The following is a 24,748-nucleotide window of genomic DNA, read 5'->3' on the forward strand; positions in this document are numbered from 1 at the left end:
AGACACACGCAATTCAATCAGTTCACACGCTCACACGCCACACACACCGTGTATTTCTCACGCTGAAAAGGCAATGCCAACGAAGTTGTCTTGCAAGCTTTATATATAATGTTGTATACGAGGCGCAGGCACACAAAGTGAAGTTTCCCGCCGCCAGCACGTACGTATCTCGGCCAGATTGCGTTCGTTACTAGGCAACATAGATGCGCGAACACACGTAAGTTGACGGAACATTCTCGGCCACCGTACGTTCGTTACTAGGTAACCAACAACATAGCGCGAAGTTGGAAAAAAACTCTTCTAACATTTTTAGGCTAGAACATTTAATATATAGCAAAAACTCTACAACTACTTTGCAACCAGGCCAGAAGCTTTGACTCAGTTTGGCTAGCTTACGTTATCTGAAACTAAGGGAAATGTTAGTGGGTATGGGAAGGAATGAAGATGTATTTCTTCATTTTATTTTAAATTATATATTATACTGTATTAATAGTCTTTCTAGTTACATTAAGACCCCCTACCCCTGTTATCAAGGCATCAAAATGTGCAACAACACAAAACACATTTCATAAGCTGGAGTGTGTAGCCACTTGTAACGTTACACACACACACACACACACACACACACACACACACACTAACACCTTAATTGTCAGGGTTCTGCCCTGGCAGCTTTGTCTATGTCTTTGTTTCATGTCTCTATGTTTGTGTTGTGCTTAAACATGTGGTTTTGTTTGTGTTTGCGATGTGCTCCTTTGTTCCTGCCTCCTTGTTTCCCTGTACCCTGTGCCCTCTTGTCTAGTTGAGTCCTCGTTTGTCTGAGTGTTGTCACCTGTTCCTTGTCCGAGTGTTATCGCCTGTTCCTCATGTTCTCTGCTCCCTTGTTTGAGTCCTCGTTTACCTGAGTGTGTACACCTGTTCCTCTTGTTCTTAGCTCCCTTTATATGTGTGCTCTTTCCCTCATGTGTTGCCAGTTCGTTATATGTTGTACCACTGTGAACTTCTGAGCTAAATAGTTTGTTTCCAAAGTCATTAGTGTTTCTTTTGTAAAGGTTTTATTGTGCTTTAGTTTTGGCTTCGGTTCTGTCTGTCTTGTCTCTTGTTCCAGACCTGTCCTGCTAAGCAGAGCGTCCCTGACTGCTTTCTCCCTTTTGCTTTGGAGCAAGCCTAGTGCTGAGTCTGAGATCCCTGTGTGCCTTGCTGTTGTACGTGGATTTCCTGTCTGGTTACTGCTGGTATTCTCTGGTCTCACTCTGCTCTGCCATTGCTACTCTCCAGCATACAGACATCTTGTGCAATTATCAATGGCAGCTCGGCTAGCTTCAACTTCTGTCTTTGTGTCATCCTTGCCTATTGTTTGGACTGTTCACCTCTCCCACCACTTCATGTCGTCTGTCTGTCAATAAATTGTTCACTCACATTCTGCATTTGAGTCTATCCTACCCCAGAGTCAGTCAAACCAATCACCATCATCTCTCAGGCATCCAGGTCAGTCCCAGTCACTTTAAGAACTGAGTCAATATCTGTTATTCAAGACCCAGTCAAATCAACCGCTGTCTTCCCTCAGACTATTACGTCAGTTCCAGCCATCTCTGAGTCTGCTGACTTAACCTCTGTTTTCCCTGTAACAACCCATAGTTTCCCTGTTACTTCAGAGTCTGCCAGATCTGTCAGATCTGTTTCAGTCAGTGATGATTCAATGAAGGTCACTGCTTTTCTGCCTGGGTTGGCAGAGTTAGCTGTTGATACTACAGAAGCAGCCCAGCAAACAGTATCAGCTCGTCGAAAGAGGCAGAATAGAAAGGCTCGCACTGAACAGTCTATGTTTCTCCTTTCCCAAGCTCCAGTTGTTCCTGAGGTATCAAGTCCAGTGAATTCAATTTCTTCTAAACCGTTGAATAGTAATATCATTCCCTCTGAGACAATCTCTGCCAGTCCTGTTATGTTAACTGAGTCCAGTCCCAAGATGCCCGTTGCCATTGCCGCAGAGGCCTTATCTGAATGTTTAACAAGTCTTGTCAAGATCCTAGAAATTTCTGCCAAACCTGTCGTGTCCACAAGTCCCGAGCCCGCCGCTGCTGAGAGGGCGGTCCCCGAGCCCGCCGCTGCTGAGAGGGCGGTCCCCGAGCCCGCCACTGCTGAGAGGGCGGTCCCCGAGCCCGCCGCTGCTGAGAGGGCGGTCCCGAGCCCACCGCTGCTGAGAGGGCGGTCCCCGAGCCCGCCGCTGCTGAGAGGGCGGTCCCCGAGCCCGCCGCTGCTGAGAGGGCGGTCCCCCAGCCCGCCGCTGCTGAGAGGGCGGTCCCCCAGCCCGCCGCTGCTGAGAGGGCGGTCCCCGAGCCCGCCGCTGCTGAGAGGGCGGTCCCCGAGCCCGCCGCTGCTGAGAGGGCGGTCCCCCAGCCCGCCGCTGCTGAGAGGGCGGTCCCCGAGCCCGCCGCTGCTGAGAGGGCGGTCCCCGAGCCCGCCGCTGCTGAGAGGGCGGTCCCCGAGCCCGCCGCTGCTGAGAGGGCGGTCCCCCAGCCCGCCGCTGCTGAGAGGGCGGTCCCCCAGCCCGCCGCTGCTGAGAGGGCGGTCCCCCAGCCCGCCGCTGCTGAGAGGGCGGTCCCCCAGCCCGCCGCTGCTGAGAGGGCGGTCCCCCAGCCCGCCGCTGCTGAGAGGGCGGTCCCCCAGCCCGCCGCTGCTGAGAGGGCGGTCCCCGAGCCCGCCGCTGCTGAGAGGACAGTTCCTGAGCCAACTTCAGAGGAAGCTGCTCCTGCTCCAGAGAGTACAGCACAGGAGAGCGCTCCCGAGTCAGTCCCCATGCATTCTATTGCAGCCCAGGAGTCAGTCCCCGTGCACGCCAGTGCTGCCCAGGAGGGCGCTTCCGAGTCAGTCCCACTGTCTGTTTCCAAGACCTTCACCAATCCTGCCAGTTCTGTCGTTACACCCAAGTCTGTCAAGCCCAGTTGGAGGTCCAGACCAGTTAGGCCAGTTCCTGTGTCCAAGAGTACCTCCAATCAAGTTCCCATTCCTCCCATCCCACCCTCTACGTTTCCTGGTTATGGTTCCCCTAAGCTGGCACCTCCGTTGTCAGCCTTGAACTTTTTTCCCGGTTCTGTTCCCACCCGTCCCATCCCTTCCTCTGTGTTCCCTGGTCAGTTTGGGACTTCCATGTTTACACCCTACCCACCCCCCCAGCTGTTGCCTCCGTGGACTTCTAAGCCTGTTTTGGACGCCTGGAGGCGTCCATTAGAAGGGGGTACTGTCAGGGTTCTGCCCTGGCAGCTTGTCTATGTCTTTGTTTCATGTCTCTATGTTTGTGTTGTGCTTAAACATGTGGTTTTGTTTGTGTTTGCCATGTGCTCCTTTGTTCCTGCCTCCTTGTTTCCCTGTACCACGCCCTCTTGTCTAGTTGAGTCCTCGTTTGTCTGAGTGTTGTCACCTGTTCCTTGTCCGAGTGTTATCGCCTGTTCCTCATGTTCTCTGCTCCCTTGTTTGAGTCCTCGTTTACCTGAGTGTGTACACCTGTTCCTCTTGTTCTTAGCTCCCTTTATATGTGTGCTCTTTCCCTCATGTGTTGCCAGTTCATTATATGTTGTACCACTGTGAACTTCTGAGCTAAATAGTTTGTTTCTAAAGTCATTAGTGTTTCTTTTGTAAAGGTTTTATTGTGCTTTATTTTTGGCTTCGGTTCTGTCTTGTCTCTTGTTCCAGACCTGTCCTGCTAAGCAGAGCGTCCCTGACTGCTTTCTCCCTTTTGCTTTGGAGCAAGCCTAGTGCTGAGTCTGAGATCCCTGTGTGCCTTGCTGTTGTACGTGGATTTCCTGTCTGGTTACTGCTGGTATTCTCTGGTCTCACTCTGCTCTGCCATTGCTACTCTCCAGCCTACAGACATCTTGTGCAATTATCAATGGCAGCTCGGCTAGCTTCAACTTCTGTCTTTGTGTCATCCTTGCCTATTGTTTGGACTGTTCACCTCTCCCACCACTTCATGTCGTCTGTCTGTCAATAAATTGTTAACTCACATTCTGCATTTGAGTCCTCCTTAGACCCGTGACATTAATGCTCTAATATGTCCATTTGTGCACAATGTCCCACCACACAATAAATCATTATACCATTTCGACTAAACGCATTCAAAATGCAAAAATATTTGTTTTTCCAAACTGTTTGGAGCAATTTGTTACATTTTATTTAATTATATTATTTAATTTTTAAATATAACATTAAAGAATATATTTGATATGATGAATTTCTTTGTCATTTATCAGATTTACCAATTGTTATAATTTCAATTTGTGACGGTTAATTATGAACAATGGGTAAAATTGAGTAGAATTACTCCTCCCCTAACCACATGTGATCTCACTCCAAACTTTAGATAAAACCTGAGAACCCTGGTTGTAGCTTGAAAGCTCTAAGAGAAGATACTGTTTAAATTCTTTGCTTAGATTATCATAGTTTAAAATGCTAATGATTATATTTTATGGTGGTATTTCATATTTTACTAGACATAAATATGCTGATAGAAACGCTCTTACAGTGACGAAGCTCCAGCGACGTGTTAAACGTGTCCTTGTCTGGAAGTGGAGGATAAAGGACAGGAGACTCTTCCAGGAGAAGCTTTGAGACGCTCTTGGCAAGAAGAGTGTGTTGAGCTGCCAGGGCAGGCCATATGCTGCCGGGCCTGAACCAATCAAAACATGCAGATATATTTACCTTACTGCACTGTAAAAAATAAAAATAAAGAAAGAAAGAAGTCCCTTCCTTAAATTTACTCCTTAAATACAAAAACTTGGATGTCTAAGTCACTTCAACTTAAATTACATTAAACTGACTTTTAAAAAAAATTGTTGATTCTTATTGATTATAAAACTTATTGATCATATTTCAGGTCCATTTATTAAATTATTAATTTGCAAGATAATGTACAGTATAATGAACATTAAAATGCAATATTATATAATGTAACTTAATATAATATTATGATGTACTGTTCCTTAATGCTCTGCATTCTCGTCTCACATAATAAAACGTTTTCAAAATCAATATTTAATGTCCATTAAATGGCAATAATTATTTATTTTGGCAAGATAATGTACAGTAGCCTATATATGATTCACATTAGAATATATTAGAATAGAATAGAATATAACAGAATCATTCCTTAACATTGATTGCACTCTTTTTGGGCTTATAATAAAATTGTTCAAAGTCAAATCAATATTTCAGGGCCATTTATTTAATTATTAATTTTGCAAGAAATTTTACATTATAAAGCACATTAAAATGTAATATTATAAAAGATCATTTAATATGATATAATAATATGCACTTTTCCTAAATGCTCTGCAGTCGCTTCTCACATAATAAAAACGTTTCCATTAAAAATGTCCATTGAATGGCAATAATTAATTATTTGGGAAGATAATGTACAATAATAATGTCTTCTAATAAAATTGTTTAAACAAATGCACATTATAATATAATATCATAATATAACACAATATAATATAATATGATATAATATGATATAATGATTCTTTAACATAGATTGCACTTTTTTCTCTTATAATAAAAGTGTTTTAACTAAAAACAATATTTCAGGTCCATTTATTTAATTATTGATTTTGCAAGATAATGAAGCTACAGTATAATGCACATCAAAATGTAATATAATATAATATGATGCACTTTTCCTATATGCTCTGCATACTGTTCTCACATAATAAAAACTTTTACCATTATATTATAATATTACAATCTGCATCATAGCAATTCAAAGTTTAATGTAATTAATATAATATAACATAACATAATGTAATTAATATAATATAAGTTAATTAATGTAATATAATATAATACAATACAATACAATATAATATATTAATATAATATAGGCTAATGCTTGAATACTGAATCCGAAGAGTGATGTTTTGTGTAATCTGTCTATTTGAAATAAACTGAAGATAAATGTGCAGCGAATGTCCTGCTAGTGCTAAAGTTAAGCGCAGTGATTGTTGAATGCCACTGAAGTGTTTTTGCCCTGAGCTCATGGGGGGGCAGATGCCACACAAAGGCTCTTTGTTACCCTCGTCCAATCACACACACACACACAAACACACACACACACACACTGGAGGACAGGACAGAACAGCTCGTGCATGTGCGCGCGCCAATGGAAGAGCTCGGTGCGCGCGACGAGGGCGGATCTTGCATTTTGGATGCGGTGCGATGCACGCGGGCGTGCGACGCGTTATACCCAAGCCTTCACTAGCCTACATAGGGGGTTATTTATGAGCTAGTGCGCGAGCGTTGGGTGTGATCGGCTCACGGGCTCAGCATCATCATCATCATCATCATCATCCCTGATGTGAGTTCAGCGGGATTCAATGATGGATACACGGGCCACACCTGTGCATCAGCTGCGTAACCTGCGGACCTGTTGGAGACCACCGGGTCTCTACAGCCCGGCGATGGCGCTGTGACCACCGGGTTCGTCAAAGACCTTATGGGGCCCCTTGCGCATCTACTGGATTATCAAAGCTCGGATTCAGACTGGGTTCTGATCAGACTTCAGACTTCTCTCAGTGTGTGTGCGTGTGATTTTAAGACAAAGACCCTGCTGAAACCGACGCGCAATGGATGCGGTTCGGCTGGACGGGCTCGACGCACCGGCGGAGAACGGGAATGTGTCGCAGTCCGAACCGCAGAAGCGGCTCTCGCAGGTGGACACGGTGGTTCTGCCGTTCCTCGGGGGGTTCGGGAGGTATCAGAGGCGCCTGGTGGCTCTAACGTGGATCCCTGCGTTCCTCATCTCGTTCATCCAGTTCTCCGATCACTTTCTGCTCGGTCAACCGGACAGGAAGTGCGTGCGCGCGGGGAACGGGACGGGCTCGGAACGGGATTTATTCGCGGATCTGATCGGGAACGGTACTGAGAACGGCTTCGTTACGGCGTGTATGTGCTCGGAGTGGAGCTTTGAGCTGCAGTCGGGACTGCAGCAGAATGTGGTCACTAAGGTAAGATCTACTGATGGATGCCCTTGGAAAAAGGATTCCCTCCGGCTTGATGGAAAGCTACCATTTAAAGGAATAGTTCACTCAAATTTTTTTTGTGGTTAAATTTAAATTCAAATTCTGTCGTATTTACTCACCGTTGTGTCCTTCCATACTCCCATGCTTGTTTTCTTCATTGGAACACAAAAGAAGATGTTTAACCGAATGTTTACACTGTCTTTTCTATACAATGGGAGTGAATAGGGACTGGAGCGCTTAAAATTCAAAATCAAATGTTGTGGTATTTGCTCACCATCGCGTCCTTCTATACTCGTATGACTTGCTTTCTTCATTGGAACACAAAAGAAAATGTTTAACCCAACATCTTTTAAACAGTGTTTAAAAGAACACTGTTCTTTTCTAATGGGAGTGAATGGGGACTGGAGCGCTCGAGGGGTGAAAATGCAGCAGATTGTCAGCAAATAACAGCTTGAATTTTTGGTATGTCTGTCATACAATGGAAGCACATTCCATCTAAGAAAAACATTATTTGTGAAATCGTCTTAATTATGACTTTAAAAGACATAATGAGATAAAAAAAGGCTATATTTTGACATGCTAAGTCATAATTATGACATAAAAAGTCAAAATCTGTCAACTTTTTGTCATTATTATGACTTTTTATCTCAATATTTATTTTTTTATCTCAGATTAGGAGGAATATTTTGACATACAAAGTCATAATTATGACATAAAAAGTAAAAATCTGTAAATTTTTTGTCATTATTATGAATTTGTATCTCTATTTTGTTTTATATCTCAGATTAGGAGGTAAAAAGTCAAAATGTTGACATACAAAGTCATAATTATGACATAAAAAGTCTAAAACTGTCAATTTTTTGTCATAATCATGACTTTTTATCTCCTTATTTAGAATTAGAGTTGGGTTCTGTTTTAATGTATAAGTACCTAAAATAAAAAGAGTTTAATATAGCCTACAGGTTTGTGGCTCTTAATTTCTTTTTATTAATTAACCACTTGTGAATTAGAATTTTGTGACATAATTTCAACTCTGTATCTCATAATCACAATGTTTTTTATAAATTAAATTATAATCTACCAAAGCATGATTTGTAGGAAATAGAAATTAGCTTCCCTAACTTTATGAAATTTATTGGCCAATACATTGCAAATGAGTGAATTGACTTAACAAATTTCATCTTGCGTTAGTCTGGAATGAAAAACAAAACAATATGACAGTAAACTGGTAAATGATGGCAGACTTAAAATTTTGGGGGTGAACTATTCCTTTATTTCCTTTAACAGAGATATCTGTGCAATACACTGGAAACGTAAAGCATCTTATATTCTCTATTTAGATGTTTACTATCTACTCCTGATGAGAAATCACATTGCATGTTATATTTGTGTTCTACCTGAACATGCACTTGAATACACATCAAATCTGTAAACATTTCACATAACATCAGCTGGTAATTTCCCTCCAATTTTAATATGAATAACCCACAGAACTATACCAATTATGTGATGCACTTGCAGATTTTGTTGATCAAAGGTTGCATTGATCACGTTAGTCATGTAAATGAGGTAACAGCAGTGTCACAGGGTTAGTGAGTGAGTTATCTCTTCACATACAGTATATCATCCGGAGAGTTCAGTGTTACACCCAGACCAGCCCGGGACAGATAACATGTGTACATGTGCACTGTGAGGCCCGAGAACTGGAGTGTGCGTTTAAAGGGACTGTCAGATCGCAAAAACAGCTCTGCGAATCTCCTTGCACGCTGAGGGAATCCATGTAGACATCTATGCATGTGAATCCCGTGCAGAACCAGTTCCTGTAAAAGCTTCTGTCACTTTATCTCACACATTTCCCCTCAGAGCTTCATTTACACAGAAGATGCACAAGCTTTCCTTCAAACTCAGTCGTTTATCTGCGAGTCTGACAGAAGTGCTGGACAGAGTTCCTGTTTAACTGTTTTTCTCAGTTTCTTTGGCCGAATAGCTGTGTGTGTGTGTGTGTGTGTGCGTGTGCGTGTGTGTGTGTGTGTGTGTGTGTGTGTGTGTGCGCGCGCGACCTTTCTCACACCGATAATCTAGTCTTTACCGAGTGTGTGTTAAAGAGGTTCATACATTCATTCATTCATTCATGTAAGTAAATGCTAATGAAGCGTTCTGGGCCGTTTGCTGTTTGAGGATGAGACACTGCAGGATATTTACTCACTTCTATGTGAATTGGTCAATTTCTAATCAAATTTGTCACGTTTCAATGTCAGAAACACAATGTCCTTTAAATGTGGAGCGAGTCATGCAGGATGCATTTGATATTTTAGGCCCTACTTGTGTTTGTGTTTTACTTTTTTATGTAGAGGTTTCTTAATCGTTTTCCATCTGGAAATCAATATAAAGAAATTAATTATAGTTTGCATCAAGATGCATTGCGACCTTGTTTTCGTGATATTTCACCACCAGATGTTTTATTATTGCATTGCATCTGGATGATTTGGCTTTGAGTTTAAATATGATTCTAATTATTCTCAAATACAATTCACTAATTGTTTTTACTGCATAACAATAGAAAATACTCTAATACAAGAATTTAAATACTTCCACCATGTATAAATGTTCCAATACATTTATTTTTACACATTAGAGTAATTACAATTTTTTTAATTCCCGTTTGGAGAAAAAAAATTCTCCAAAAAATTATTTTGGAGAAAAATGCTTAACTGACATATTTCATACTTACTGTAATTAAATTGGCCAGTTTTATGGTAGAAACTTAAGTACAGACCTGTATGACTTACTGTACATCACATTTTGATTTTATTTACAATTACGGTGCTATACACAGTCAAACCAAACATTATTCAGACACCAGATATTATTTTTTATATTGTTTTGCTAGTGTGTGCAGGACACTATAGTTCATTTATGTAAGTGAGGAGAGATAAATAAAGTAAACTGTGACATATTATACCCCAATATTCTTCATAAAAATATGGGACCAGACACTTTGAGCTGATCATGTTTTGCTGAAGTGTTTTTTCTTTAATAACTAATGCACCTTTTTACACCACAGACTGAACAACATGAAGCATTGCTTGGAAACTGGTTGAGCTAAACTGGTATTATGTAATTGTGTAGTTAAATTGAACAGCTGACAGATATTCAACATAATTCATGTGTGAGAGTCTAACAGAAGGACGGACAAAACCAGTCCAATATCAACTGAGTTCGTCATATTTTATGACCATTTTCTAAACTATAGCGAATAAACTGAGATAATGCGAGAAATGTTGAAGGAGTCTGAATACATGTTGTTTTGACTTTATGTGTATATCAGCGGTCATGTGATGTTTGTGTATCCGTCTGTTGTTTGCAGTGGACGCTGGTGTGTGACGGAGAGTGGAAGGTTCACATCGCCAAGTTCTCTCTGTTGGTCGGGTCCATTTTCGGGTACTTGCTGATGGGAGCGATGGCAGACTGGTACGTTACCAAACATGATGATGGTTACGCTCGTGTATATACCAGGGCTGGGAATCGATTCAGATGTTCCAATTCGATTACATTTGCCAGTAGGGCTGCACGAAATTGAAGAAAAATGCGATATGTGATACGATAATGCTTAAAGTGTGTAAAATAAACTTAAAGGGTTACTTCAGGATTTAGCATTAAGATTTGTATTAGTAGAAAACCAGTAGTATTTTCGAATTACCTTGCTTCCCCCCCTCATTTCCCCCTGATATGAGAGATTTATGTATTTTTAGTCTGGAAAAAATCCTCCGATGACGCAAAAATCGTCATTTTGCGTCATCGGAGGATTTTTGGGCCAGAGGCTTAAAACTACAGCCAGTACTAGTAGCTAGTTCCGCATGTTTTCACTACGCCCATATGGGGCGGGATCTCACTCACAGAAAGTAAGATATTGTCAGCCATCTTTCTGTAGAAGCTAAGCTAACAGGCTCTTGCTCTGTGTATAAAGTTTGTATAGTGGGCTAATCACGATAGCGGAAGGTAACGTTAGTTTAGAAGTTGAAATGACAGAAGGGGATTTCGAAGATCAGTTGCGCGAATCTGATGCTCGCGGCTACCTGTACGAGCCGCAATACAGCGATGAACAGTTGCGGGAGATGGAGGAACAAGATGCGGCCGGAGCAGCTGCTGCAGCAGGGGAGCAAGACCTGACTCGAGCCCGGCCAGACTCCAGCTGGGGCGGACTGGAGCTGTCAGTGCTCACGCTGTGCGCCTATGGAAACAGATAGAGAGTCCTATTGCTGTCGCGAATTTCAACGATCCCATTTTCTTCTGGACGAGATAAATTGGAAACGCCAGCCAAAGCCCGCAGGGACAAACGGACGGCTTAGTGTAAAGTGAGTAACGTTATTTGGTTTGTTTTTCTTTTTTTTACCAAGACGTAATGTACAGAGTTTGGACACCCGGCATTATCACAATGTTCTTCCCTCGTAACGTTAGTCAGCTGAGCTATTGTTGTTATATTTACATCTATGATAGTATACTGTGTGCAAATAGTTCGCATTGCTAACGTTGTGCTTACTGTTTTGTAGACAATATCGCCTAACAGCCTATCGTCACTTTATGGAATGGTTCCAGCAATGCGAGCGACTTGGTAAAGACTATCGTCTCGTTTTGCCCACCTGTGTTGTCCAGGACATCAGACGGAAATATCCAGCTCCTGACTGACAATACTGTGAATGAATATAAGGAAACAGCCGAAGCTCTGGAAGAGCTTTGAGTGTAAAAGTGTTAATATTAATTTTAAGTTAATATAAAAGTTATAACTCCCATCGGTTGTGGTTCTTTTTATAAACCTTTAAACCTTTACTGTTACTAGAGTATGTATTAGCCTAGAGAATGTGTGGAGAAATTTTTCGGATACTGCCGCCTGTAACCGGTAGGCATGGTTTGGGAGTGGCCTGGCCTCGTAAGGGCAGCAAAGCAAGTGCATTCTGGGAGTTGTTGTCTTTCAGCCACATGAGTAAAAAATACATTTTCTGCCTTTTCTCAGTCTAGAATGCTTCAATTTAAAAAATAATTTCACATTTCTACTATATAAATGATCACTATTAAATACACATTCATGTTCCCAGAGCTGAAGTATCCCTTTAAATTATCTTTTAAATATATTTAAAATTATGTAACCAACACACATGTTTCACATTCTTTTTGTGTCTATAAAACATCCCTACAGCTTCTGAAAGTGAACATCAGTGTTTTACTGCAGCATAAGAAGTGTTATCTTAACATCAGTGAGGTTTGGGTTTCAGGAAAGCCTACGTTAGGTTTATTAAACAACAGAAACTGAATAATCAAATGTAAAAGTAAAACACTGCTTAGTTTTCACTGTATGAATTAAATATATACTGATTCTTATGAATAGAGGAATACAAAAGTTATTCAGTCTTTTGTTCATGACCCCAGTTATTGCAAGCCGTTGCGATATGCATATCGCAATATATATATTTGCAATATTTCGATAATTTCGATATATTGTGCAGCCCTCAATTCGATTCGATTTTGATTCTAAATTCGATTTCCGATTTCAATTCTCGATTCGACTCAATGAATATAGATTTAATACGAATCCCATATTTATAAAAAAGAACATTATAGAAATTATTATTAATAAAAAGAAATTAAGAGCCACAAACCTGTATATTAAACTATTTTCATTTTAGTTACACTTGAAATACTCTATATTTCAAATGCATTCAATGAATAGACAGGATTTTGATGCAAGATGAAAAATGTATGCTGTAAATTGGAGAAGTCAGACACGATTATTAGCTGTAACACGCAAGCCTATGAACAGTGGAGGAAAACTAATACTGGCTTTTGGGCGATAGATAAATAAATATGGGAAAAATCGATTCGTGGAATTTGAGAATCGATTTTGAAACGATTAATCGAAAAAAAAAATGTTTTTGGGCCAGCCCTAATATATACTGCATATATTGATAACTCTTCCTGTAAACCCTGTCAGGTTGGGCCGTATCCCAGTTCTGCTGGTGTCGGTGCTGTCCGTGCTGGTGTTCGGGTTAGCCGTGGCGTTTTCCGTGGATATGGCGATGTTCAGCACGCTGCGCTTCTTCGAAGGATTCTGTCTGGCGGCCATCAGACTGACCCTTTACGTCCTGAGTGAGTTTTATTCTCTTCGCTTTCTAGCTCTCTCTCTCGATCTCTCGCTCTCTCTCTCCCGCTCTCTCTCTCCCGCTCTCTCTCTCCCGCTCTCTCTCTCTCTCTCGATCTCTCGCTCTCTCTCTCCCGCTCTCTCTCTCCCGCTCTCTCTCTCCCGCTCTCTCTCTCTCTCTCGATCTCTCGCTCTCTCTCTCCCGCTCTCTCTCTCCCGCTCTCTCTCTCTCTATATATATATACACACACTTCCAGTCAAAAGTTTTTGATTGGTAAGGTTTCGTACGTTTTTAAAAGAAGTCTCTTCTGCTCACCAAGGCTCCATTTATTTGATTCAAAATACAAAGAAAACAATAAAAAATTTGAAATATTATTACAATTTAAAACAGCTGTTTTCTATGTCATTATATTTTTATTCCTGTGATCAAAGCTGAATTTTCAGCATCATTACTCCAGTCTTCAGTGTCACATGATCCTTCAGAAATCACTATAATATGATGATTTGCTGCTAAAGAAACATTCATTATCAATGTTGAAAACAGTTGTGTAAAAAAAAAAATCAGGATTTTTTTATTTATTTTAATAAATGTATTTATTTATTTAATTTTTTGAGTTTAAAAGAACAGCATTTATCTGAAACAGAATTTTTTGTAACATTATAAATGTTACTGTAACTTTTGATCAATTTAATTCATTCTCGATGAATAAAAGTATTGATTTATTTTATTTATTTCCCCCCAAAAATAAAATAAAAATTCTTACTGACCCCAAACTTTTAAACGGTAGCGTTTTAATGTTACAAAAGCTTCTATTTCAGATAAATGCTGTTCTTTTGAACTTTCTATTCATCGAAGAATCCTGAAAAAATTGTACACAACTCTTTTCAACATTGATAATAATCATAAATGTTTCTTGAGCAGCAAATCATCATATTATAGTGATTTCTGAAGGACCATGTGACACTGAAGACTGGAGTACTGATGCTGAAAATTCAGCTTTGATCACAGGAATAAATTATATAATCACATGGAAAACATCTGTTTTAAATCGTTATAATATTTCACAATTTTTACTGTTTTCTTTGTATTTTTAATCAAATAAATGGAGCCTTGGTGAGCAGAAGAGACTTCTTTTAAAGACATACAAAAATCGTACCGATCCCAAACGTTTCACTGGTAGTGTGTATATATAGACCAGATTGAGAGGACCCAGGAGTGCAGGCAGGGGTGTAGATAATTGAATGAGGTCAGAAATATACAGGGGAGCGAGACCATGAAAGGCTTTCAATGTGATGAGAAGTTTCTTGTATTGCACAAGGAAACGTAGCTAATATAATCTGCATAAAATTGAGAAATGTGGGAGGATTTCTTGGTATGTGTGAGGACCCTGGCTGAGTATATCGGAGCTTATTAAGTGTTGACGTGGGTATGCTGAAAAAGAGGAAATTACAGGAGTCTAGGCTGGAAGTAATGAAAGCATGAACTAGAGTCTCAGTATTATTGATATTTAAAAACCGACGTAAACGAGCATTATTCCAGTGTTGGATTAAACGGCAACTTAAAGGGATAGTTCACCCAAAAATGTAAATTCTGTCAGTATTTACTCTCACTCATGTTGTACAACCCCGTAAGACCTTCGTTCATCTTCGGAACACGAATTAAGATATTTGTGATTAAATCTGAGAGCTGGATCACTCCTCCATAGGCTTCTAAGGGATTGAAACTTGTTCCCCGAAAAGTTATTAAAGACATTGTTAAAATAGTCCAAGTGACTACAGTGGCTCAATCTTAAGTTTATCAGGCGACGAGAATACTTTTTGTGCGCAAAAACAAACAAAAATAATGACTTCATTTCAACTATTCATTTCCTTCTCTGTGGGCCTCGAGTCAGTTAGCGTAGTGTGATAGCGTAGAGCTACGTCACGCGTAGGCTCACTATTGGCCGACGCTGGTCATGTGTGTGTGATGCGTGTGACGTACAACACAGAAGCGCTGCGCTGTTACACTAATGAACTCACTCGAGGCCCACAGAGAAGGAAATCAATAGTTGAAATAAAGAAGTTATTTTTGTTTTTTTGCGCAAAAAATTTATTCTCGTCGTTTGATAAACTTAAGATTGAGCCACTGTAGTCACTTGGACTATTTTAACGATGTCTTTAATAACTTTTCGGGGAACAAATTTCAATCCCTTAGAAGCCTATGGAGGAGTGATCCAGCTCTCAGATTTAATCACAAATATCTTAATTCATGTTCCGAAGATGAACGAAGGTCTTACGGGGTTGAACAACATGAGGGAGAGTAAATACTGACAGAATTTTTGGGTGAACTATCCCTTTAAACGGTCTCTCACCTAAGTGACTTAATCTGCAATTCATCCTCGCTGCACATTTTCGAATATCCGGTGAGTGTCGCGCTGCAAGATGGCGACGGCCGGCTCCGCCCACTTTAATCTTAAAAAATGCTCTTCAGAAACAATACGGGTGACGTCACAGACACTACGTCCATTGTTTTATACAGTCTATGATCAAAACACGTGCGAAGAAGATGCGATATCATATGTAATCATGTGCATATGTAAAATAAAGCGATCATCAACATTAAACAGCATATAGATCAAATCTGCCTAATGTTACTGACTGAAATGTTGACCCAGAACGAGCTATAGGCCTGTGAAGCTTTGGGGGTGTTGATGTTTTGATCATCATTCTGAACCTGATCTGGATGTAGTCTTTGACAAAAATGTTGCTTTTTTATAAAACTTACCCACATTTAAGTGTTGGAAAAAAAGAAAGCATGAAACTAGAATAAAACTGAGAGAGGGTTCTGTTCTTATTTTATATATATTGCATGTTCAGATATTCATATAACAAAATATTCTGGGGGCCATGAAATGGAGTAAAGGGAAAGAGTTTATACAAGCCAAAATGGAGTTGGTGGGGAAAGAAGCAGTGTGTTGGGAACGAATATTATCATTTCATCTGCATAGCAATGAAAGTTAAAGCAATGTTGACGGGATGGGAAGCATGCAGATGATGAAGAGTAAAGGTCCAAGAACAGAGCCTTGTGGCACACCGTGAGAGACGGGCCGTAGTGGACTTAGCCTGACGGATAGAAATGTAAAGCTGATGGTCAGACAAGTAGGAAATGAACCAGAACAGGACAGTTCCAGAAATACCAGGAGCGAGAGAGTCGAGAGATGAGAATACTGTGAGAAATGGTGTCAAATGCAGCAGAGATGTCAAGGAGAATTAAAGTGCAGATGCAGCCTGATTCGATGGGCATAAGAAGCTCATTTACAACCCAGAGAAGTGCTGTCTCAGTGCTGTGGAGAGTGCAAAAACCTGATTGGAAGCATTTATAAAGGTTGTGTGATGACAAATAGTTCTGAAGTTTAGCAGCGACCACTTTCTCAAGCAGCTTTGAGAGAAATGAAAGATGCAAATTTGGTCTATAATTGGCCATGTTAGAATGGTCGAGGCCGGGTTTCTTTAAAACAGGAGTTAACAAAACCAGTATTAAGCAGTTGGGAAATGAGAATTGGAATGGGCAATGAAATTACAGAAGCACACTTTTTAAGTAAGGTCAAGATGATAGGAAGACGAGTTCGATGGCTTGATTGGCTCTGAGATATAGGCTGAGGTGGGAGGGTCGAAGTTCGTGAAGGTGACCGGAGTGAAGGTCCTGTGAGAGGATAGGAGAGGACAAAAGCCCTATTAGGACGGGACTAGTTTAACATGTAGAGGTGGGGTACAGTAATTATTACCAGAGCTTCTCAGTGATTTTAGTCCCGTCCGAATGTGCATCTTAGGAATCATTACGGACAATCAGTAAAGATTACAGCGACTTTTACCTTCTGTAAAAAGGTCTGGAAAAATGACCTCAGGTAATGCTAATCCCGTGCGAATAGACCCGCTGTAAATATGTACGTAAATATTTCGTAATTTCCTGTTTAAAAGTAGTTTTCCGCGGTTTAAAAGCATTCTGTTGCTTTCTAGACGCTGGGACAGATCTGTGGCAAAACTCAAGTGTTTTACACATATTCTGATCAAAAAGAAGATCGAAAGCACTTGTTAGAGGCACGAAACATCTTTTAGCGTTAGATAAGTGCCTATTACCAACATAATCCAATCTGAAGTTAATTAATACATCGTTCGACCGGACTTAACTGTTTTATATATATATAAATATAGGTTATATATGTTTGCGCACATGATATCAGGAAGCAACGTAATACGCACATGACGACAGGAGTGACGGCGGTGTGTAAGTCGAGTTACTCTCCCACTTCTGATAGTTTTGCTAAGATTTCTTATCTTGTGTGAATTGGCCATTATTATTACAGACGCCTTGTGGTAAAATTACATTACTCCATCTCCCCTTATAAAAGAATCCTGTATGAATAGGGCTATAGAAAAGATTAGAGATTATATATACTGAAGTGTAGAAACGGCTCGCAGAGCTCAGCTGAGTTACTCATGTCGGGTTAGAAAGTTTAATGACTATGCAAAACAGTGTTTTGGGTCGAGAGGAAGCATTACTAAAAGTAAAAAAGGTAATGTCAGAAAGGTGAGTTTGCACAGATGTGGAAAACAGCGATGGATTCACAGTTGAGTTGAGGTTACAGTAAGTGATGGTGGATTTCAGTCTAGGAAGAGGCAATTCACAGTTGAGTTTAGTTCTATGAAAAGATGATCAGACTTACCAATTTGAGAATCAAGCACAGAAACATTATGTAAACCAACAGTACAAAGCAAGTGTGTGACCTTTCGAGTGTGTTGGAAAATCCACATGCTGTAAGAAATAAACACATTCCAACACTGGCATAAGGATTCTGCATGATCAGTATCAACATGTATATTGAAATCACCAAGTAAGACTGTTGCATAAACAGACATACATAAATCCCGAAGCAGATTTAGGCAGGTGGAGCTGGGGAGGTGGAGGGGTTCAGAGGATCTCTGATAGCACTGCAGGACTAGCTTACAGCAAACAAGCAAACAGACTATTTAAAAGTTGAGCAAGCAATCTCATTGGCTTGCAGGATCAGCAGAGCCAATCAGATTGTTTCATGTGGTAATGATGTGATTGCTTGCAGATTGCATGTAAAGGACCGTTAGCCTGCACCCTCTAGAGTTTCATGAATGATCTGGATATATACAGTATATAAAAACATATTTTTTTAGTATATTTATATTTTTTAAGGAAAAATAAAAAATTAAATACTACATGTCATTATACATTAAGAATAAGAATAGCAAAAACAAACAAAGAACAAAAATATCTGAGATGTATAAAGCCTTAAAGTAGTCTTTTTTTTCTTTATGCAAAATATAATTTCATGCATATTCTTTTGATTCGAGGGTAAAAAAGTTGCGGAAAGCCCGGGTTCTCCTTTAAGCACACGGTTTAATTTATGTGATCTGTTTAATTCTCTGTGTGCTTTAGAAAGCGGTTTTCTGATGAGCAGACATTAAGTGATGCTGATTAAGTAGCTTTTACAGAGGCCGGGGGAAGGAGTGTGTGTGTGTGTGCGTGTGTGTGTGTGTGTGTGTGTGTGTGTGTGTGTGTGTGTGTGTGTGTGTGTGTGTGTGTGCGTGTGTGTGTGTGCGTGTGTGTGTGCGTGTGTGTGCGCGTGTGTGTGTGTGTGTGTGTGTGTGTGTGTGTGTGTGTGTGTGCGTGTGTGCGTGTGTGCGTGTGTGCGTGCGTGCGTGTGTGTGTGTGTGTGTGTGTGTGTGTGTGTGTGTGTGTTCAATCGCCAGAACACCTCTGAGTTCATTAATTTACTTTAATGGAGCCACTTTCTGCTTCGCTCAGACTCCGATGACATTTGAAGTCTGATGCTTTACAGCGCCCAATTTTCTCAAAAGCTTTTTGTTTATAATGGATATCATAATGATTTACAAAGGGAGCCATAACGTTAACAAGATTTTCACTTTAATAAAATATTTTTTATGGTGTTTGGCCTCAAATCAGGTGAAAAAAATGACAAAACTCTTAAATGTATCTTCAGAAAGAATAATCAGCATATCTTCTTTGTTTAATATCCACTCATGACGACAAATTGATCTGTTGGGAGTTTATTTGGACAACTGAAGAGCAAAATTAATGAGTTACTCACACATAGACACACACATGTTGTAGTATAACATTACACTGTTGTCACTTCTCGACACTTACAAAGGCTGCATTTCATTTGATCAGAACAGTTGTGGGGCACCATATGAAAAATATACTATAGAAGTCAATGGGGTCCATCAACTGTTTGGTTAAAAAAATTTTTTTTAAATATCTTCCTTTGTGTTCAATAGAAGAAATACATTTATAGAGGTTTGGAACAACTGTCTCTTTAAAGGGTTAGTTCACCCAAAAATGAAAATGATGTCATTAACAACTCACCCTCATGTCGTACCAAGCCCGTAAGACCTCCGTTCATCTTCAGAACACAGTTTAAGATATTTTAGATTCAGTCCGAGAGTTTTCTGTCCCTCCATTGAAAATCTATGTGCGGTATACTGTCCTTGTCCAGAAAGGAAATAAAGACAACATCAAAGTAGTCCATGTGACATCAGTGGGTTAGTTAGAATTTTTTGAAGCATCGAAGCGAAACGATGACTTTATTCACCATTGTATTCTCTTCCGGTTCTGTTGTGGATCCACGTTCACGAGTCCGCAGTGACGCTGCTGACGTAAGACGCTGCTGACGTGTTATCTGGTGCGTCCGTGTATTCGGGTTCAAATAAATATGTCTGGTTAAAATAAAATGCAAGTTTTCCTCTGTGTGGAAATCCTTAGACATGTTTGCAAAGATTGTTTTGTTTCCAGCGTGCGTCTCCCTCAGACTGTAAACGAAGCTCGGGCGCACCAGATAACACGTCAGCTCGTCTTACGTCAGCGGACTCGTGAACGAGGATTGACAACAGAACCGGAAGACAATACAATGCTGGATAAAGTCGTCGTTTTTGTTATTTTTGGAACAAAATGTATTTTCGATGCTTCAAAAAATTCTAACTAACCCACTGATGTCACGTGGACTACATTGATGATGTCTTTATTTCCTTTCTGGACAAGGACAGTATACCGTTCATACATTTTCAATGGAGGGACAGAAAGCTCTCGGACTGAATCTAAAATATCTTAAACTGTGTTCTGAAGATGAACGGAGGTCTTACGGGCTTGGAGTGACATGAGGGTGAGTCATTAATGACATCATTTTTGGGATAACTAACCCTTTAAATACATCTTTATATGTAATTTTTCGTAATTTATTGTCTTTGATGTATAGTTGTACTGAGAAGCATTTATAGTAAACAAAAATATATTTTAATGTCATTTCTATTGAATCTTACATGTCATGTTTTTAAATATATTTGTGTTTTACACATTTGTAATGATAAAGATACAATTTACTACATAAAAAAGAATATATTAATTGACCCAATTCTCCCGCTCTCACGCCACAGCCCCGATTTCTCACGCTGAAGTGTCAACCCGGTCGGTCAAATGCCTGAAAGATGAGTTTATCTATATATCTACCTGTTGAGCCACTCGTGATCGACTAGTTTACCGCAAATTAGTTAAAATATCCCGTGATCTATCTGGAGCGAGCGTGCATGCGAGACAGATATTGTGCTTCAAACCGCGCGCGTAAGCGAGCGAGAGACCTTGCGTGTGCAGACAAATGTGGGCGGGGCTTGATTTTGTTCTTGAGGAATTGATTGGATGTTTGTGGTTTGCTATTGGCTGATCTCATGTGAGTGACAGGTTGCCCCGCCCTCGCAGGGAAGGGAAGTTGTTTTGATTCGAGATTACGAGGAACATGAATTTAACAAAAATAATCATGTGCACGATATTGCATAAAAAACAAGAATGGTCCATTTATGAATTCATGACTTGAAGTGTCCTGTTTTGATTCTGTGGTGATCTCTCCGTCTCTCAGGGATTGAGTTGTGTTTGCCCAAATGGCGTTTTTCCATGACCATGATCGCCAGCCTGATCATCGTGGGCGGGCAGATGCTGATGCCCGGTTTAGCGGCGCTGTGCCGTGATTGGCAGATTCTTCAGATCGTAATCATCGCTCCATTTGTGCTCATGCTGCCGTATGTCTGGTAAGACTCTCATAAAGCACAGAAACACTAGTTCGGTTCTCCTACCAAAAACTAAACTATTATTTAATTTAAAAAATAAACTTTTATTTTCCGACTGCAATGCATGGAATTAAAATCCAGTTTATGAGGAAGAACCAACCCAGCTAACAGGGAACGTTCTCAGAACATTATGGTTGTTGCTCATAAAGTTATGAGCAAACTTTCTTCCAGTAACATTAATAAAACACTTGTTTAAAGTTATCTGGTGCTTTAAAAATATCATTCACGGAACGTTTTTGCCTGAAGCGTTCAGTTTGATGAAGCTTTTTAAATGTTGCTAGTTGTTTCGGAATGTTCATTCAAACATTCAAAAGTAACATTCTGAATTTGTTTGAAGAAATGGAATGTTTCCTTTACATTCGGATTACATTTAAAAAACTGTCCGTTTCAAACGTTCGGAGAACATTCAGAACTAACGTTTTTATAACTTAATGTGAACGTTAGCAAAAGGTTGTTAGAACATTGAGAGCGATTTGTGTAAATCCACTTGAGGTTCAGAGAATTAATTTTTTCCCACATTAATTTCACACACGTCTAGTACAATTATGTGGTTTTGTTTCAAGCATAGAATAGAATATCATAGTTCTAATAGTGGCACATTGTAACACAGTGTGACAACATGCCCCGCCTGCACAACTGGGGTTTAAACCCTGCGAGTGTTTCTGCTGGTTAGATCAGCATTAAAGAACTCTCTCAACTGTTACATAACAGATATAAGATTAAAATCATATCAGATATGTCTAATAAAAAAATAAAAAAAGGAAATTACGAAAATAAGAAATTATCTTTTGTTATGGTTAAATAAATGTTCAGTGATATCTTCCAAAGATTTTTTTAATTTTGGCCTATTTTTTTCTATATATAGTGTTAATATATATCACCACTATATTTGTTAGCTGGGTAATAACTAGGTTTGGTGAATTTCACCATTACATTTTTTAGTAGCAAGTAAACTTGATATCTAAATGCAGAACTGTATTCCACGTAGTTTTGCGCATGTATTTTCAGACAGATATTTTGACCACAATTTCTCTACATAATTTAGTAGTGTTTTGTGTTCTGTAACCGTGTGCATTAATTGCTGTGCCATATCTTGAATGAGTTAAAAAAAAATAAAAAAAATTTGCTTTGGTCCATTATGCAAGTCTATAATCTATTTCAAATGTAACCATCCTGAAACAACACATAAAAAGAAGACGGTAACACTTTACAGTACGGTTCATTAGTTAACATGAGCTAAGAATGAATAATACTTCTACAGCATTTATTAATATTAGTTAATACTCATTTCAACATTTACTAATACACTATATTAAAATCAAAGGTTGTGTTTTGTTAACATTAGTTAATGCACTGTAAACTAACGTGAACGAACAATGAACAGCTGTATTTTTATCACTTAACATTGATAAAGATTAATAAATACTGTAACAAATGTGTTGCTCATTGTTAGTTCATGTTAGTAAATACATTAACTACCTTATAACCTTATAGTAAAATGTATTTACTAACATGAACTAACAATGAGCAACACATTTGTTACAGTATTTATTAATATTTATTAATGTTAGGTAATAAAAATACAGCTGTTCATTGTTTATGGAAGTAAAATAATGCCAAATGTTTTTGAAATAAAAAGCCTGTTGAATTGCACTACTTGAAAAAAATAGGCATTGCATTAACCATGCTTGCATTTTAATGCTTTGTATTTTTAGGGTTTGCATTTTTATGGGCTGAAATTTAGCATGGTTGAATATTTAAGCTGTGAATATTTCAATTCAAAACATTTCAAACACATTTTCATTAGTAAAATTTCAATAATCCATATTCACCTTTCATATTTCACTTCCAAAATATTCAAACTGATTAAAAATACAACCTATAATATTCAACAGGTTGGTTTTCGGTCCATTTTATTTCGCTTTGCAAATTCGCTTCCACAAATTCAGTGGTTCAAATTCGACAGTAAATTCAACGTTGTCATCCAGGAACTGCAGGAAAAGCAGTAGATTACCGAGCATAATCTCCATCTGCTGTTAGTCGACCTCACCAGCAGGGGGTGCAAGCGCGTGTTGTTGACGAAGACCAGAGCAACAGTTAGTGCAAACCATTCATTCATAAAAACTCATTTACAACAATTGAGTATGCATTAAGTTTTTTGTGAGGATTATCTGGGTCAGTATATATGCGGAAAAGATGATAAAGGCACAAAAGCTGTTTTTATGTTTCATTCATTAACTTCATTGTTACTTTCCCTGTGAAGCCTTACATGTTATCAACTTTTTCTACCATGAACGGGATTATAATCGGTTTCACTCAATACCTCATCATACTCAAGGATTCCCCTTCCGTCAGGACAAAACGCTTAACGTAGCTTAATGGACTAATACAGTGATATAAAAGACCAAACGCATACTTTATTGGGGAAGTATCCCTACATACATGTTAATATTCCTACATACATGATTAATCTGGGAAGGGTCATATCACTTTCATATTGTTGTCCTATATTGTAAGTTTAACTGTAACTTAAGTCGTTTTGGATAAAAGCGTCTGCTAAATAGCTACATGTAAAATTGGCTTGACATTCGGACATTTAGGGACCGTCTCTAAAGTAACATTGGTAGTCATACAGGCCTAAACGTTTCTAACTTCAATAGAAAACTTCAATTTATTTGAATAAATTGCACATTATGCCTGACACCTACAGGAACACTTTACAGTTAGTGTTATGACTGCAAGTCGTTCTCTTCAAATGCTATTGAAGTTAGAAACGTGTATACCAATGTCGTATGTAACTTTAGAGACGGTCCCTAAATGTGCGAATGTCCAATGTCAAGCCAACTTATGCCAGTATCACTGAGAAACGCTCAGCTTTAAACTTTGCGCGTTAAGTTCATATTCTGAGTACTTCTGCTTGCCTGCGAGTTTGGTCTTTTATATCACTGTATGAGTCCATTAAGCTACGTTAAGCGTTTTATATGTCCAGCAGGGGAATCCTGACGTATTGAGGGAAACCCTAGTAGCTATGCAGCACAATCGCCGCAATATAAGATTTAGGCAACTAAACAACCAATAGATATGTCAAACTCAAATGTAACATTGGATCTGTATACATCCGCATCGAGGGAATAACATTATAATCTCGTTCACGGTAGAGATGCATGTCGGCTACACAGGAAAAGTAATCGTGAAGACACTGAATTTCACATAAAACATAATAATCACAGATACACTTACATTGTTGTAAATGAGTTTTTATGAATGAATGGCTTGCTCTAACTGTTGCTATGGTCTTCGTCAACAACACGCGCTTGCACCCACTGCTGGTGAGGTCGACTAACAGCAGATGGAGATTATGATCGGTAATCTACTGCTTTTCCTGCAGTTCCAGGACGTCAATGTTGAATTTACTGTCGAATTTGAACCACTGAATTTGTGGAAGTGAATTTGCAAA

General features: G+C 39.4%; 1 protein-coding gene across 1 annotated transcript in view; it reads left to right on the top strand.

Annotated features, from left to right (window-relative positions):
• The first annotated feature begins 6,103 nt into the window (after positions 1-6,103).
• Positions 6,104-24,748, top strand: part of slc22a23b (solute carrier family 22 member 23b) — a 34,789-nt gene continuing 16,144 nt past the window's right edge. The window contains exons 1-4 of the mRNA XM_077199972.1: positions 6,104-6,998; positions 10,381-10,484; positions 13,000-13,154; positions 21,084-21,252. Of these exons, the coding sequence (XP_077056087.1) occupies positions 6,618-6,998; positions 10,381-10,484; positions 13,000-13,154; positions 21,084-21,252 (809 nt within the window). The 5' untranslated portion in view covers positions 6,104-6,617. The remainder of the gene's footprint in view (positions 6,999-10,380; positions 10,485-12,999; positions 13,155-21,083; positions 21,253-24,748) is intronic.

The sequence above is a fragment of the Siphateles boraxobius genome, unplaced genomic scaffold (genome assembly GCF_051911475.1).
Source record: "Siphateles boraxobius isolate OS27281-9 unplaced genomic scaffold, OSU_SipBor_1 115, whole genome shotgun sequence".
Classification (NCBI taxonomy): domain Eukaryota; kingdom Metazoa; phylum Chordata; class Actinopteri; order Cypriniformes; family Leuciscidae; genus Siphateles; species Siphateles boraxobius.